Source organism: Syngnathus acus, chromosome 10 (genome assembly GCF_901709675.1).
Source record: "Syngnathus acus chromosome 10, fSynAcu1.2, whole genome shotgun sequence".
Taxonomy (NCBI): domain Eukaryota; kingdom Metazoa; phylum Chordata; class Actinopteri; order Syngnathiformes; family Syngnathidae; genus Syngnathus; species Syngnathus acus.
Window position 1 is genome coordinate 23,363,449 of NC_051095.1, and position 15,695 is coordinate 23,379,143.

Here is a 15,695-nt window from a genome sequence, read left to right on the forward strand (position 1 = left end):
ACTGAACCACGTCTTCCCTCCTGTGTTCTGACCGACACCCGGGGGCGAAAAGAGCATAACCATCCGAGCCAACCCCTAAACAGTTCTCAGACTCCCGAACAATAGTGGTAGCTGTTTGCATTATTTTATTGCAATGTTTTTCCTTATTCAGATTTGTTTCAAGACTACAGTTACAGTTAGACTTCACTTTGATGGTTAATGCAGTTATTGCAATTTTGTTGTTTTATCACAGTATTTATTTACATTTCAAAAACCAGAAGCCATTCGTTTACAAATGTGATTGCACTTTAGTTTACATATTTAATGTTCAGATATTAAGATGTGATACACAGTTTTTGCATGATTTGAATGAGGCAAAATAACATGCTTTTTCTCTCGAATATAGTGTTATAATCATTTGTTTCAGATGAAATCATTTTCTGCATAAAAAATTAAATTTGGTATTCAAAAAGGATTTTTTCAAACTTGAGTTTGAGGGGGTCGTCTTATAATCAGGGTCGTCTTATATTCGGGCCAATACGGTACTTCCCGCTCATTAGCAGTGTGAATGTGAGTGTGAATGGTAGTCTTGTCTGTCTCTTTATGTGACCTGTGATTGACTGAAAATTATTTTAGGGTGTATTCTGCCCTTTGACTGAAGTTAGATGGCATATGTTCCGATTTTCTACAACCTTGATAAGGATAAGCTATCTAGTAAACGGATGAATATCAGTGATGACCTCCAGTGAGATACATCAGATATTGCTATATATAAGATTAAGTTAAATGTGTTCTACATAATAAGCATCAAACTTGGTGAAAACAATATGCGTGCACAGGAGCGTTCCTTGAGTGAGACATACATACTAGTATAAGCAGGAATTAGACAGAGGGTGAGAGGGAGGGACTTAGAGATAAAGACTGACATGTCTCTGTGTCTATAAATAACTCAAGAGAGGCACAAAGCACTTTACACCAAACGTTCTGATGAGCAAAGGAGCTCAGGGACAAGAAGTGTGTGTGTGTGTGTGTGTGTGTGTGTGTGTGTGTGTGTGTGTGTGTGTGTGTGTGTGTGTGTGTGTGTGTGTGTGTGTGTGTGTGTGTGCATGCGTGCGTGCGTGCGTGCGTGTGTGTGTCTGCGCGTATGCGTGCGCTACATCCTAATGCCATAAAACCATCCAAAGGTATTTAATCAATCTCTGCTAATCTCTTTCATTAGTTCCAATCCAAATAGTCTCATAAATGTTCCATTCAACATTTCAAGTCCATTTGCTCTGGTCTTCTGTTTTTGTAACCTTTCTGCCCCTTTTCTATGTAGATTTCTACCAAAATTCAGTCTTTTGAAACTTTTCACTTTTCAAACAATCAACTATCTGTCTCTTTAGTCCCATCCCTCTTTTGATGTGGTGTTTGTGAGATATTTTGACAAAAATAAGGATAATGTAACAATACAGCACTTATGGCACAATAGTAAAAATAATAATAATTTTATGTGCTGAAGGAAAAACCCACAAAAACAGTTTTCCAATGTATGCGGGTTCGATTCCACCTCCGAACCTCCCTGTGTGGAGTTTGCATGTTCTCCCTGAGCCCACGTGGTTTCCTACCACATCCCAAAAACATGCTTGTCAGACCGACTGAGCACTCTAAATTGCCCTGTCTCTGTGTGCCCTGCGATTGGCTGGCAACCGGTTCAGGGTGTCCCCCGCCTACTGTCCGATGACTGCTGGGATAGGCTCTAGCACGCCAGCGACCCCCACGGGGACAAAGCGGTACAGAAAATGGATGGATGGATGGATATAATATTTGAATCCATCCATCCATGGATGGATTCAAATATTATATCCATCCATCCATCCATCCATCCATTTTCTGTACCGCTTAGTCCCCACGGGGGTCGCGGGCATTCTGGAGCCTATCCCAGCTGTCATCGGGCAGTAGGCGGGGGACACCCTGAACCGGTTGCCAGCCAATCGCAGGGCACACAGAGACAAACAACCGTTCGCACTCGCACTCACACCTAGGGACAATTTGGAGTGCTCAATCGGCCTACCAAGCATGTTTTTGGGATGTGGGGGGAAACCGGAGTGCCCGGAGAAAACCCACGCGGGCCCGGGGAGAACATGCAAACTCCACACAGGGAGAGCCGGAGGTGGAATCGAACCCGCACCCTCCTAACTGTGAGGCGGATGTGCTACCCAGTGCGCCACCGAGCCGCTATTTGAATCCAAATATTTGAATCCAAATATTTGAATTCAAATACGACTATATTTATAGTTTAAAATTTTTTTGGAACAACATAACTACACAACTAACTACACAAAGCACATATATGTGTAATGTTTGAAATTTATAGGGGTACATGTATATATGCATCCACTGAGGAGCAAGGTAAAAATGTATCAATTATCACCGGATGTATCAATTATCATATCTGTATTATCATGGTAAAAGAAAAAAAAAAGAAAAAAAATATAGATACATGCACTGAAAACAATGCAACTTTAATCCATCCAGCCATTTTCTATTGTACTCTCATTATAGTCACAGGCAATTGGTGCCTATCCCAGCTGACTTTGGGCGAGAGGAAGGGTACACCATGAACTGGACGTCAGTCAATCGCAGATCAAATCATTTGAAAGCCATTTTGAGGGGAATGGATAGCAGCAGTTACATTTACATTCACATCTATGCACAATTGAGTGTTCAAATAACCTGACTTGCATGTTTTTGGAGTCTCAAGAGAAAAGCCACAAAAGCACAGAGAGAGACAGCCGAGAATTAAATCCAACCAAAAGGAATAGGACATGGGATTCACTTAAAATGATTAGATGTTGATAGTGACCAGGGAGACTAAAAGTTGCAGAAACTATTTTATTGAATTAAATCTGGATTCCACCTTTCTGCATAGTGATTTTTCTTTTGTCATGGGAAAAACTACCACTATCACGAGAACAGCCTTCCAGTATGTTTTGTGTCTGTAATGGCACTAAATAACGTAAAATGAATATTTTAAATGGTTATAAAGTAAAAACAGTTTGAAACTCTACCACAGGTTTTGGTCAAACATATTTTTATAGTACACCAAAACCCCATGACCGACTTTTAAACCACTTTATCCCTAGAGTGGACTATGCTTGACGAATGCAGATGATTTTATTCAGTCTGGTTGAGCATGTCAAAATGTTTATCATTTTCTAATCGTAAGTCGCACATTCCCCAAGCACAGCGGGGCTTAAACAGATGAAATGTGACTGCTCAATTGTGATAAGGCTGATTATTCTCGGTTAGCGCAGTCATCTCCTATTTGAATGTTTCTTAATTACTGTGCACATCCTCCCAGCTAAAACTCAGTTAGCATTGTGTCACTTCTGAAAGTGTTCTTGAGTCTCACCTCCAGAACCCTTCCACTTATGTATCTGCTGCAGCCCTCACATTTCACCCCATACTGGGCATGGTAGTCCGCCTCGCAGTATGGCACTCCATCCCTACAACCGAGAACACAAAAAAACTGTAATTAGTTTCATGTATGAAAAAGGAGTAGAGAGGAATCATCATAGTCAATTTCAATTCCTTTGTGGTTTGCTGTTTTGACATGTTTTCAGATAATTATGAAAGCAGGAATTATCTTGTTGTTTGTATCTCGTTTGAGTTGATTTGTTGCCATTATAAAACCAAGTCACATTCCCAGAGTTGACAAATATTAGTGACATTCCCTGATCTCAACTCCGAGGAGGGCAAGGGGAAAAGAAAAAAAACCTGAAAAAATTAAAACCTTTCTTACAAAGTATATGCAATGTTATGGATAGCCTTTTAATTGGCATACAAGTGTGTAAATAAAATAATCAATAATAATCCAACTTCAGTTGAAGATCTCACACATTTAATCTTTTTAGCATCCTTCTGCTCACACTTATGTGACAGGTCGCACTGATATAAAATCAATAATAATCCAACTTCAATTGAAGATCTCAAACATTTCAGTTTTTTAGCATCCTTCTGTTTACACTTACTACGTGACAGGTTGCACTAAAAAGTCAACCGCTGTTAAATGCAATCAAGCGATTGAAAGATACTATACCTTGACTTGACTTGGAAAGCAAACAGTGAATCCATGATTCTGTGGGCTTATTTTGGAATGTGTTGCAAAACACAGAAAGTTAAAGAAATAGAAAATCACTTGCCCAGAGTTAATTATTAAATTCTTGGAGACTTTATGACTGTAAGGGGTTTCAACTTTGAGACTCACTCCACAGTATATTGGTTTCTGTTGGTCTTTGCATGCTCACTTGCTGATGTACTCTCCGGTGAGGACCATGTTGCACGTTTGACATCTGAAGCAGCTGACGTGCCACTGCTTCTCCAGTGCCAGGAGAGACTGACCTTGCTTGATCTCTGCTCTACATCCAGCACAGTCTGGAGAAAAAGAGCAAGAACAACACAGAGGAGGGATAGACAGGTGGTGGGAATTGAGCAGCAGAACAAAATGAAGAAAATAGGTTATGTGCTGCTAAAATGTATTCGGTGGCAGGGTGTGAAGGGCGAACGTGACGCTATAAAAGGATGATGTCATTAATTTCAATTTGATTTCAATTAATTGTTCAGCCCTGGTGGACACTCAGTGGAGAATTCAGTCTGTGTGTACACCGCAAATAACAGCATGCATGCGATTTGTTTTCCTTGTCCTATGTTGCCTCTCGGATTTCAATGTTGAATTTTGGTGTGTGTGTGTGTGTGTGCATACCCCGCTTGGGCATCCTTGTATACTTGTCTACCAATCTGCTGAAGCCCACCTTATCTATAGCTGTGCAAATGCAGTATAATGCTGAGCTGAGCTAATGCTGTTTCTTCTTACAATTGTAAAACTGTGATTAAAGTAAGAAGAAAATGAGCCAAAGGTCCTGCATGCTATCTCCACCAGCAATTAACAACTGTATTTCACATCACTAACAGGACTATTTAGATCATGATTTGTGGCTCCCGAGTATCACACTACAGTACTTGGGAAATAATTACTTATTTCCATTAGGTAAAGGACTTGGCTTCGGAGTATCTTCTTAGACATGATCAATCGGCCCTTGGAGAAGTATGCCCACTAACAAAGCGACCGCTTCACTCTGCAAACTGTCAGCCACGACACACTATACTTGACTGTGAAAAACTGCTGCAGCGTCAGTGTATTTGCTGGTAAATACTATATTGAAACTGTCATTCAGTGGTGACGGTACTGGTTCAACAAAGCCATGACTTTATTTCTCATTGTGAAGTTGTTTTCTACTGAGTCATTATACATTTGCTTCTTGTGATGATGGCAGTTCTTCCAGAACTCATTGTAAGGCATTATGTACAGCTGTATCAACAGTGTGTAATACACATTTTAAATGCTTTATCTATGTGTAACATCTTTTGGGAAATGGAACTAAAGTAAAATATGTAAACTCTGTTACGAGAAACACAAAAATCGGCAATGGAAAGACAGCTACAAATTCAATGTATCCCCTGATTGTACCACAGTTACGTATATAATAAACAAAGATAGTCATACTACCTCCTGTGCCCTCTAAGCATGCATTTGCATTCTTATAAATCATATTCACATCACAGAACTGCAGCGGAACAGGCTGCCTAAAAAACCAGAGGATTACATTTAGAGGTTGCTCTCTGAGCACCATCACACACTCTGACAGAGTGATGAACACACATCTTGGGAGCCATTTGGATTTTGTACTCATGAATGAAGCAAGCCCTAGCTTAGTCCTGCTCCACCATCTTTTGTTACTCCAGAGTCAGTGAGCATTCGTCAGCGTTTTACGTGCCAAATAAATTATTCCCTTTAAATCACTACTGTTTTGGTTTGTTGTCATAGTTTTAATTTTCCAACATTTTTCCATCAATGAGGTAGACTGTGTTCCTTCTGAGGACTCCATTATTCTGCTGGGTGACCTCAATGCTCATGTAGAAAATGACAGTGAAACCTAGATAGGGATGATTGGGAGGAACAGCCCCCCCACCCGATCTGAACCAAAGTGGTGTTCTGATATTGGACATTTGGACAATAATCAACTTTGAAGTTGTGTAGTTGTGAATTTGTGGTCCCATGTTTTGGAATCTCGAGTGAAAAGAGGGGCAACTCAGAGACTTGACTTAACTTGTTTGTCGATGTGTGCCCTGCAATTGGCTGGCAACCAATTCACAGTGTGAAAACCCACGGAGGCACGGGGAGAACACGCAAACTCCACACAGAAAGGCCGGAGCCGTAATCTAACCCCTAACCATTGCTTCACTGTATCACCCTTTCATCTTTTACTCTGAAGTAAATCTTCCCCTTGCCAGGCTTCTTAATTTAAACCTGGAAAATATCTAGTCCAGGGGTGGCCAACCAGTCAGAGGCGAAGAGCCACATTTTTGACTGTGTCATCCCAAAGAGCCACATCAACCCCCCCGCAAAGAGCCACATCACCCCCCGCAGACAGAGAGAGACAGACACACACAGGCCTCTGCTCAGCCAGATTTATTGAATATGTCCCACACCAAGATAATGACAGTTATTTAACAGTTAACATTGTGTACACTGTCTCACACGCACTTAAACTCTCAGTTCAAGCAAGTCCACAAACAGAAATATAACAATTTTCAATAACCCTAACCCTTTAATGAAGTCGCCTTCGTTGTATGGCTTTTTAGCCTGTGCAATGTTCCAAGCCAGTTGATATGATGCAAGCGTTACGGTCTCTGAGTGGTTTGTAAATTTATGGAAAAAATGCATCTGCTTTTCTGCCTGACTTTTCAAAGTGACCAACCTGTGCTTGCGAAGTTCAGTCCCTTTTGGAAATTCCTGGTCGATATTAGGATGGACTGAGCTGAAGTGACGCTGAAGATTTGAAGCTTTGAAATGCGCTAATGATGCCTGACATAAGGCAGAATGGCTTGCCATTACGTTCAACAAAAAAATATAAACTCTCCCACTCTGTTAAAAACGTCCTGTGTTCTTCTTCATATTTTCGTTTGGCTGTGCTTTTTTTCCCTGCCATTTTGAGAGCGAACTTGAAACAAATTATTTACAACTCAAATAAACGCGCGCATTTGTCATCAGTACGTCATTCTTCTTCTTCTTTTCAACTCAAACCGATTCAACTGCACCACCGCCACCTAGGGGGAATAAATGGCAGCGCCAGCCAAGCATTTTGACGCTTGTCATGCGAAATCTCCTGAAGAGCCGCATGAAACCAGCCAAAGAGCCGCATGCGGCTCGCGAGCCGCGGGTTGGCCACTGCTGATCTAGTCTTTCTTTGAGACAGCTTAATTATTAGGAGAAGAGTATGACTAGTCTAGGGTAGTCTAGTCTAATCCATTTTCTGGAAAGCTATTCCAATACATCCTAGATTAAAATGTGGATTAATTTACAACTAGTTTTAATCCCTGTATGGGAACCTGCACATCAGTGTCTTGTGTCGGTAGTGACAAATAAATGATGAGTGTGGTAAAATGCATAATTCTTAGTGGGCACAATGATCTGACAGAAACATGATTAGCTAAATGTGCAAAGTGGGGTTACGGACACATCAAATTAGAGTCTGCGTCGGGTAGCTCAAACAGAAGGGAGAAAGCAAGGCAGATGCTGGACTTACGGCTTGGCCCGTGGATTTTGATAGGTTCATTTGGCTTGGCCAGTGAGTGAGAGCATTGCTGGCACACACAGTCCTTTCCACTGAATGTCACTCTGTCTCCGATGGGAAAGGGTTTGCTGTGGAAGTGAAAACAGGCAGAGAATTAGAACCAGTAATAAGGACATAATTGTGGTTCAAGTGCTGAAAATCTACCCAGAGATAGCAAAATTTGCTGGCAAGAATTCAGTGAGATATCCATCCACTTGAATATAAGATGCATCAGCTAAAATTTGGGGAAAATCCTGTTTTGTTCTTAGAAAGCTACACCAGACTGTTTTCTAATACCTGTATTACCAAAACAAACCCTGTTACAATATCAGAGAAATCATGAAAAATCCATAGATAAGCCGCACTGGACTATATGCTTCAAAGTTTGTGCAAAAAGTAGCGGCCTATAGTGCGGAAATTATGCTATATACGTATAAATTACGGTGTGTGTGTGTGTGTGTGTGTGTGTGTGTGTGTGTGCGTGCGTGCGTGCGTGCGTGTGTGTGTGTAAAACCCTAACCCTATGATCTGTGAGGTGGACTAACCAGTGCTCCACTGTGCCGCTTATATATACAGTATATACGTTTATATATATAAACATATATATATATATATATATATATACTATGTATTTAAGATGGTTGTTTGTCTCTGTGTGCCCTGCGATTGGCTGGCAACCAATTCAGGGTGTCCCCCGCCTACTGCCCAATGACTGCTGGGATAGGCTCCAGCATGCCCGTGACCCCCGTGGGGATAAACGATACAGAAGATGGATAAAATTACCTTTAAAATTACAGAATGATCTTATTTACTACTCCGCTAAGACCTGGAAATGGCATCAAGACCCCGGAGTCACCAGCAGAGGAGCAGCACACATTGTGTCTGCTGTAGACCCTGAGGCAGATTTGCTCCCTCTGCCTTGGTTCAGTAACTGAGTATGTAAAACAGTCAGCTCCTGTTTCTGTTAGGTGCAACTGTCCCCAACATACCTTGCCATTAATAGAGCACACACTTTTTCTCTGCTTACCACAGCTGATTTAAACTACAAATCCCAATTTTTATGAAATTGTTAAGTTGTGTAAAATGTAAAAAAAAAAACATGATTGTTTTTTGCAAATATCCAATCATTTTGAATTTGATTCCTGTAACACATTCCAAAAAAGGTGAGGCAGGGGCATTTATCATTGTGTTACAGCATATTTCCTTGTTGTAAGACTCAATAGTGGTATGTCCTCCAATGTGCAGAAAAAGTGTGCTGTTTCAACCGTGCAGATTCTTCCATCGACCTAAGTGTATCACCTTCATGAAATGCACACACACTCTGGCTGGAGAGACCTTGAAATGACGGCGACCCTTGATAAATCTCCTTGTGACTTACGAATCTTTTGTCCTGCACGCTCCAGAGGTTGTACTAAGGTCTAGCGCAGGGGTGTCAAACTCATTTCACATTGTGGGCCACATACGGCCTCGGTACATGTCAAGTGGGCCGGACCATTCAAATGATACCACACTATGCTATAAATAACCAAAATATCACGTCTTTCCTTTTTTTGGGTGTAAAGAAGCACAATGAGGAAAATGTTGAAATTTAATGAACATTCCTTTTACAAAACATTAATAGCATTACATTAACATAACTTAGAACATTAACAGTAATGCACTTTAAGATTAAACGAGATTTATAAAGAAAGGAATTTTTAAACCATTTACACATATGTGCATATAAAATCTAATCATGGAGTTGCATGAACAGTAGAAATCCACCATACTTTTTTGTCGTGAAGTTGCTGACTAACATTAAACTGCACACTTTTTCAATCACCACAGTCAGGATTCATCTTCACAGAGCTGCATTTTTTCAATGCAAACAGTATCTAAGGCAGCATTTTAAAGGCATTAGTCCAGTCTGGACTTGTTTTTGTTCCTGATACTTGGCATCTTTTGGCCTGTACAAGTGCATCAATACCAGGTGCCATGTCCTGACTAGCTGATAATGACATTTTGGCTAATGAGGGTGCAGGGGAGGGGTAGAGACTATGGTAGAAACAACGTCGTAACAAGCAGCAATTGGCGCATTGCTACCGTCTGCTGTGTTGGGTCTGTCTTCTCTGATCAAAACAATGTTGTCTTCTACTCTGATCAAAACAGTGTGCCCCATAGCGGACAATCCATGAATTGCATAATATTAAAAATATTAATTCTGTGTCTTTTATGCATTTTTTCACTTTTGAATTATCCTGCGGGCCTGATCGAACCTCCTTGCGGGCCGGTTCCGTAACACTCACTCATCACCATCACCAGCTCTTAAGCATTCAGTCATGAGCACGGTTTTCTGATTGGATTGCTTGTATCGGATGTATTAAAACGTGAATGAACTAAACACAAGCTACTTCGAAGTAACCTGCAGATGAGCCGCATGTACGTCACTGGCGACAATCAATATAACATCTGGATCAATATGAAGTCAATTTTAGATTAAAAATGTGCAATATTTTCCAAATGGAATTCAATCTAATTCACATTTCTCTGGAAAAATCCACAATTCGGTTTTGCAGGAATCCTCAGATTTCAATGGGTCTCACTTCTTTGGTGGCTGGTACTGTATTCAATTGAAGAGGTTGAAAAGGATTTGGAAAACAATTTACTCTGTTGATATTTACATTTAACACAATGTCACAACTTCACTGAAATTGGGGGTTTTGTATTGACAGCTCTACAATTCAAAGGAATCTTGGTCTTTGTAGTACGGGAAGTGTTTGCGCAGCTTCCTTGAGAAAAACTTCAATGCAGTGATTTTCTGTCTCCTGTGAAAATACCGCAGTTTGTGTATTTTAAGAGTACATTTGTGTGAATAAGTCCCTATGTTTGGTGCACAACTCACACAACAAGATGTAAACAGTCATGGCGGAACCCGGAGATCCGGCAGAAAAGCACACTTTTGGAGCGAGGGCAAAATAGACATCTTTACTCCTATGGTGAGTGACATGAATATGATGTCTTTTGGTTATGGTAGAAAGTAACAAGAGGAAATAACGTCCGAATTGCGCCATGACGTCGATGTGCGGGATATTTAAATGCACAAGTATCTCTGTTTGTTCAGGCATCTAAACAGGTTATTCAGATTTTTTCAGAAGCCCAAAATGGCCTTAACCCGAATATTGAATGCATGTGAATGTAGTCACTCTTTTGAATTCCAAAACAATAGCATTAGGAGGCTTTGCATAGAGAGGCCTCTACCTGTGGTGGAAACTCCCTCGTTAATATTCCATTCAGTGGTAAAAAGATAGTGGAGCTACCTTTAACCAGCTTCCTCGATTGTAACTTGTACAGTGATTTTTCCTTGCCATTTGCACCATTTTTTTTGTCTCTGCAGCAAAAATGACACTCTATTCACACATATGACTGAAAAGTGCACTTTTTCCTGTGGTGCGTGAAATGACAATGTGCTTTATTTATGGTAGGAAGTAACAAGCGGATTTGTGTGTCAAATTGAGTGCAGATATGACATTTGACCTTGGCCTCATCAGTAAGTTGCTCTATCAGCAATGCTTTAATATTTTACGATGTTAAGATGTTTAATGCATGTTTTAACTAGCCCCCGAAGTGAAGCTATTTCTGGTTATACTTGCAGCTTGCCCTTTTGATCATTCCCCATGAAAACCTTAGCACAGAAATCTGCTTTCTGATTTCATTAGAGCTGAGGAAATGATGACTATCACAAAGGCAGGTCATGGTGGAATGACAGAGAAGGGCGTTGTGATGTGGATGATGATAAAGAGAAGAAAGATGATAACCATAATAATGAAGTGCGCGACTAAGGGGGCAGGATTGAGGTTGGGAAGAATAATGCAGCAAAGTTAGGGTGGGATAAAATGTCAAAACTATTTGACATTGTCTTTATCCCTTGTCACAATGATACATTTTATTTAAAAATAATTCTGCAGAGGGGCTATCACATCCGTCTCTGTTACGAAATCTAGGTTCAAATGTCAGTTGGAACATCTTGAATTGAATTTGCATTTTCTCATCATGCCTGTGTGGATTTTTCCAGCTACTCTACACCTGAAAAAACATGCTTGTTAGGTCAATTGAAAACTTTTAAAGCTGTACTGTTTATACAGTAGATATGAAAATGTGTGATTGACATGCATGTGTCTTGCACTTGACCAGTCGAGGCTGTACCCACCCTCACTTGCTGAGTCAGCTGAGAGTGACTTCATCTCACCCGTGACTAATGAGGACAAGCACTAAAGAAAATGCACGGAAGGAAATCCAGTAACCATTATTGGGATCTATAAAAAATATACATACAAATACTATATAGGCTTTTTCCTGGGTTCATGTAATCTGTTTTACTGTTTCTTTTTTTTTTTTTTGCTGTAATAGTCTAATTTTCACCATTTTCGTGGTGCAGACAAATCATCAACATAACAATTAGCAGACAAAAGAATCAGAAAAAATTTAACTACTGCATATTTATTGCTCTATCAAAAGGTGGAGAATATCAAGAAAAGAAGGGGCCAAGAAAAGCACTGCAAGCAATGTAACAAAGAGCAGCTAGCAGGGAAAATGAGATCCGCCCTATGGATTCTTGCTGTCTCTTCCAGTGTGCTCCAAATGTACTGACATGACTGCTCCATTGATGGCCTTTGAACACGGGCTGTGTCCGAATGTACGCACTATTGCCTAGGTCAGGGGTCGGCAACCTTTTTTACTCAAAGAGCCATTTGGGACCGCCCCCCAATGAAAAGAAAGCACCTGGAGCCACAACCCATTTTGACATCATTATATATATTATGCATATATATATTATGCTATGTACAAAAAACTACTGCATTTATGAAAATGAAATCAACGAACTGCTGCAGAGAACACAGAATTTTATTTCTGCATGTAACAAAAAGCATTTTGCACTTGGTTGATGCTTAATTTCAAATAAAATACCCGGTGTCTATTTGAGTCCTCGTATTTAAGAAATAAAAATCCAAACTTACCCAACCCACTGAACAAAAAATGCAAACAGCCTGCAGTCACCTGTCCTCTTATTTATGAGATAAAAATCCAAACTTATCCAAATATTATCCACCAGCACTGAACGAACAATGCAAACCAAAAAAATGCGCAGTCTGCTTCTGTCCCATCGCGTGTACTGGAGTGTGCAGCCAGTTGTCCTCCTGAATTAAAAAAAACGACTACTTCACTTAATATATAGTTATCACGCTGGTAGTGTGCTGGAAAAACGCCGGCTGCCAGACGTGAGGGACGCCAGGAATTCGAATGTCGCACATCGGCGGATGTGACGCATATTTTGGGCGGTAAAAATATTAAAAACGTTTAATATTAATGTTACAAGTTTACAATAATCTTCAAATTCAGAATTATATTTTAAAATGAACAAACTAAAATAAAATTTAATTTTTATAAAATACTCATTATTTTCCAAATTCACAGGGAGCCACAACAGAAGGATGAAAGAGCCACATGTGGCTCCGGAGCCATGGGTTGCCGACCTATGGCCTAGGTATATAGTGCACCAGTAAGGGGTTACGCCATTTTGGGGTGTCCGAATGCCCGGGGAGCATAAATGTAGGGCACTCATAATTACCCACAATGCACTTGGAAAAGTAGTGACCATAGATGTTCAACTCAAAATTTGAATATAGACTACAATGCATTGCAAGCCACTCACAGGGCACACAGAAATGAACAACCGTCCACTCTCACACTACGGGCAATTTGGAGTGCTCAAAGAGCATACCATCCATGTTATTGGAGTGTGGGAGGTAACCTATGCAGGCACGGGGAGAACATACAAACTCCACACGGGGAGGCCGGACCCAGAATCAAACCTACAACCTCTGCACTGTTAGGCGTACGGGCTAACCAGTGGCATATTATCATATTATTAGGAAACAATGCTTTGAGCAACCACATATTACTGAACCATAAACAATCTAACATGGCTTTCAAAGAAAAAAAACACCCGCAAGAGAGACCTCCAAACCAGCATGCAAATGCTTCACCGCTGCTCTTGGAAGGACCAGACACAATAGCAGAAGCACCAATATTTGAAGTGTCTGGTTTGACCAGTGGGAAAGGGACCTACCAACTAAACGGATGACACCAGCTCCTGGCTGGCAACCTCCAGTGGCACAGACATGCTGTAGGTCACATACGGATCCCCGGACTGGCACGCGCCAACACGGGCGGACCCGAGCCACCTCTGGCAGTGGTCAATCTGGCCTCTACGACCACACAGGGGGAACCACAGTCAACACAACACGGGGACCATTCCATAGCAAAGTGAACTGTCGGACACAAATGGGCAAAGCCGAATGCAGGGGCCACAGTCACCAGATGCAATACGCGCACCACCAGCGGCTCATGGCTAACAGGAACAGAAAGTCACATGCACCAAAAATAAAAAAATGCAGTGTGGACGCAACCTGCATGGCAGACACAAGTCATACAAGCCAAGACAATACTCAGGGGGAGGCGACAATCACCAGCTACGGCGAACTTCAAATCAACTCTGCTGCCAAAACCCGGCAGCAGTTTCAATACGAAGGGAGGGGTAATGGCAAAAGGTACGCGGTGCCTTTAGCTAGGAAGGGGCACGCACACACAACCATTGCAAGCAAGGAAGAAGGGACAAAATAGAAGCCGGTTTCGCTGGCCCCTTTAGCTATTTTATAATACCATATTACAAAGAAGGAAGAAAACAGTGTGGCTATTTGAGTGGTTGTTGGCAATACTGCTAACTCAATGAAAGGAAAACAACATAATTTTTGTTATAAAAAAACATGTAATAGAGACAACATTTTTGATCAGGTGTTCGATCTGTGATACTGTGACCCCATTCACGTGCAAATGTTAAAACAAAGCAAATCCACCATGAATAGGTGTCGCTCGGTGTGCGGTGTGCTTTTGTCAATCTGTGGTCGCAACTGTGATGTGTGATGCCGAGTGTGCTCACATGTACCTGCAGACACCACAGACAAAGCACTTGGGGTGGTAAGTCCGTCCCAGAGCAGAGACCACCTCGCCCGTGATGAAAGTGTTGCAACGGTCGCACCGTGTGCCGTACAGTCGCTGGTAGTCTGCTGTGCAGATGTACTCGCCTTTCTTCTGGAAAAAGCCTGACCTCGCCAGATCACAGTTACACACTGTGGAAAGATGAGCGAAAATGTGTTATCATAATGTACAGTACATTGTAAGGTTTCTCGAAATAGTTTTAAAATTAAAACATTCCAATAATTATTTCAGATATGTTTAAAAATCCATAGCTAATGCTTCGAATTTTTCACAATAGCACAGTGTTCATGTTGTTCAGCAAAAGACCAACGACCATTGAGAGGTCTGGTGTTTTCTCTAAGGGAATAGAATTGGAGTGTGTGCCACACTTCAAGTATCTCGGTGTGATCTTGGACTCCAATCTAAACTTTAAGAAACAAATCAAAAAATTAACTAACACTATTCAGTTCAACTTATGAAACTTCAAACAAATCCGACCCTATCTAACAACAGAAGCAACAAAAACATATCTGCATTGTATGATCTTCTCGCATATGAAATATTGTTTTACAAACTGGTCTTTTGCAAACGTGACAATCATCAAATCGATTGAACAGGTTTCTAAAAGGGCTATCAAAATACTAGACAAAAAACCCAACTCTTATCACCACTGTAATATTCTGGAAAAGTATTATCTCCTCAGTTTTGGAAACTTTAGGAACTTCAAAAACGCATACTGAATATATAAGTGTTTAAATGGCCTGGCTCCTCCTCCTCTTATGGAATTCATCCATAAGAAAGACTGCGTACCAGGTCAACATCCAGATGTGATTGTGAAATTGAATATAGAAGAACTACTTTTGGTAAGAGCGTACTCTCCATAAATGCCTGTCAATACTGGAATCTACTCCCTGCCTCAATTAGAGAGATCCCTTCTTTTGATGTTTTTAAAAGGCGACTGAAACAGTGGCTAAAAAGCTCACAAACTTGTAATCACTTTTAGTAAATAGTTTGCTGGGACGGTTAGAATAGTTTTTCCACAGTGTG

At 40.9% G+C, this 15,695-nt stretch overlaps 1 protein-coding gene across 7 annotated transcripts in view; it reads right to left on the reverse strand.

Annotated features, from left to right (window-relative positions):
• ablim3 (actin binding LIM protein family, member 3) overlaps window positions 1-15,695 on the reverse strand; it is a 64,836-nt gene that overhangs the window by 19,159 nt on the left and 29,982 nt on the right. For all 7 annotated transcript variants that reach the window (XM_037261591.1, XM_037261596.1, XM_037261595.1 and 4 more), the window contains 4 exons: window positions 14,617-14,800; window positions 7,608-7,723; window positions 4,269-4,395; window positions 3,374-3,467 (listed from right to left, as the gene is read on the reverse strand). In XM_037261591.1, coding sequence (XP_037117486.1) covers window positions 3,374-3,467; window positions 4,269-4,395; window positions 7,608-7,723; window positions 14,617-14,800 — 521 coding nt within the window. The remainder of the gene's footprint in view (window positions 1-3,373; window positions 3,468-4,268; window positions 4,396-7,607; window positions 7,724-14,616; window positions 14,801-15,695) is intronic.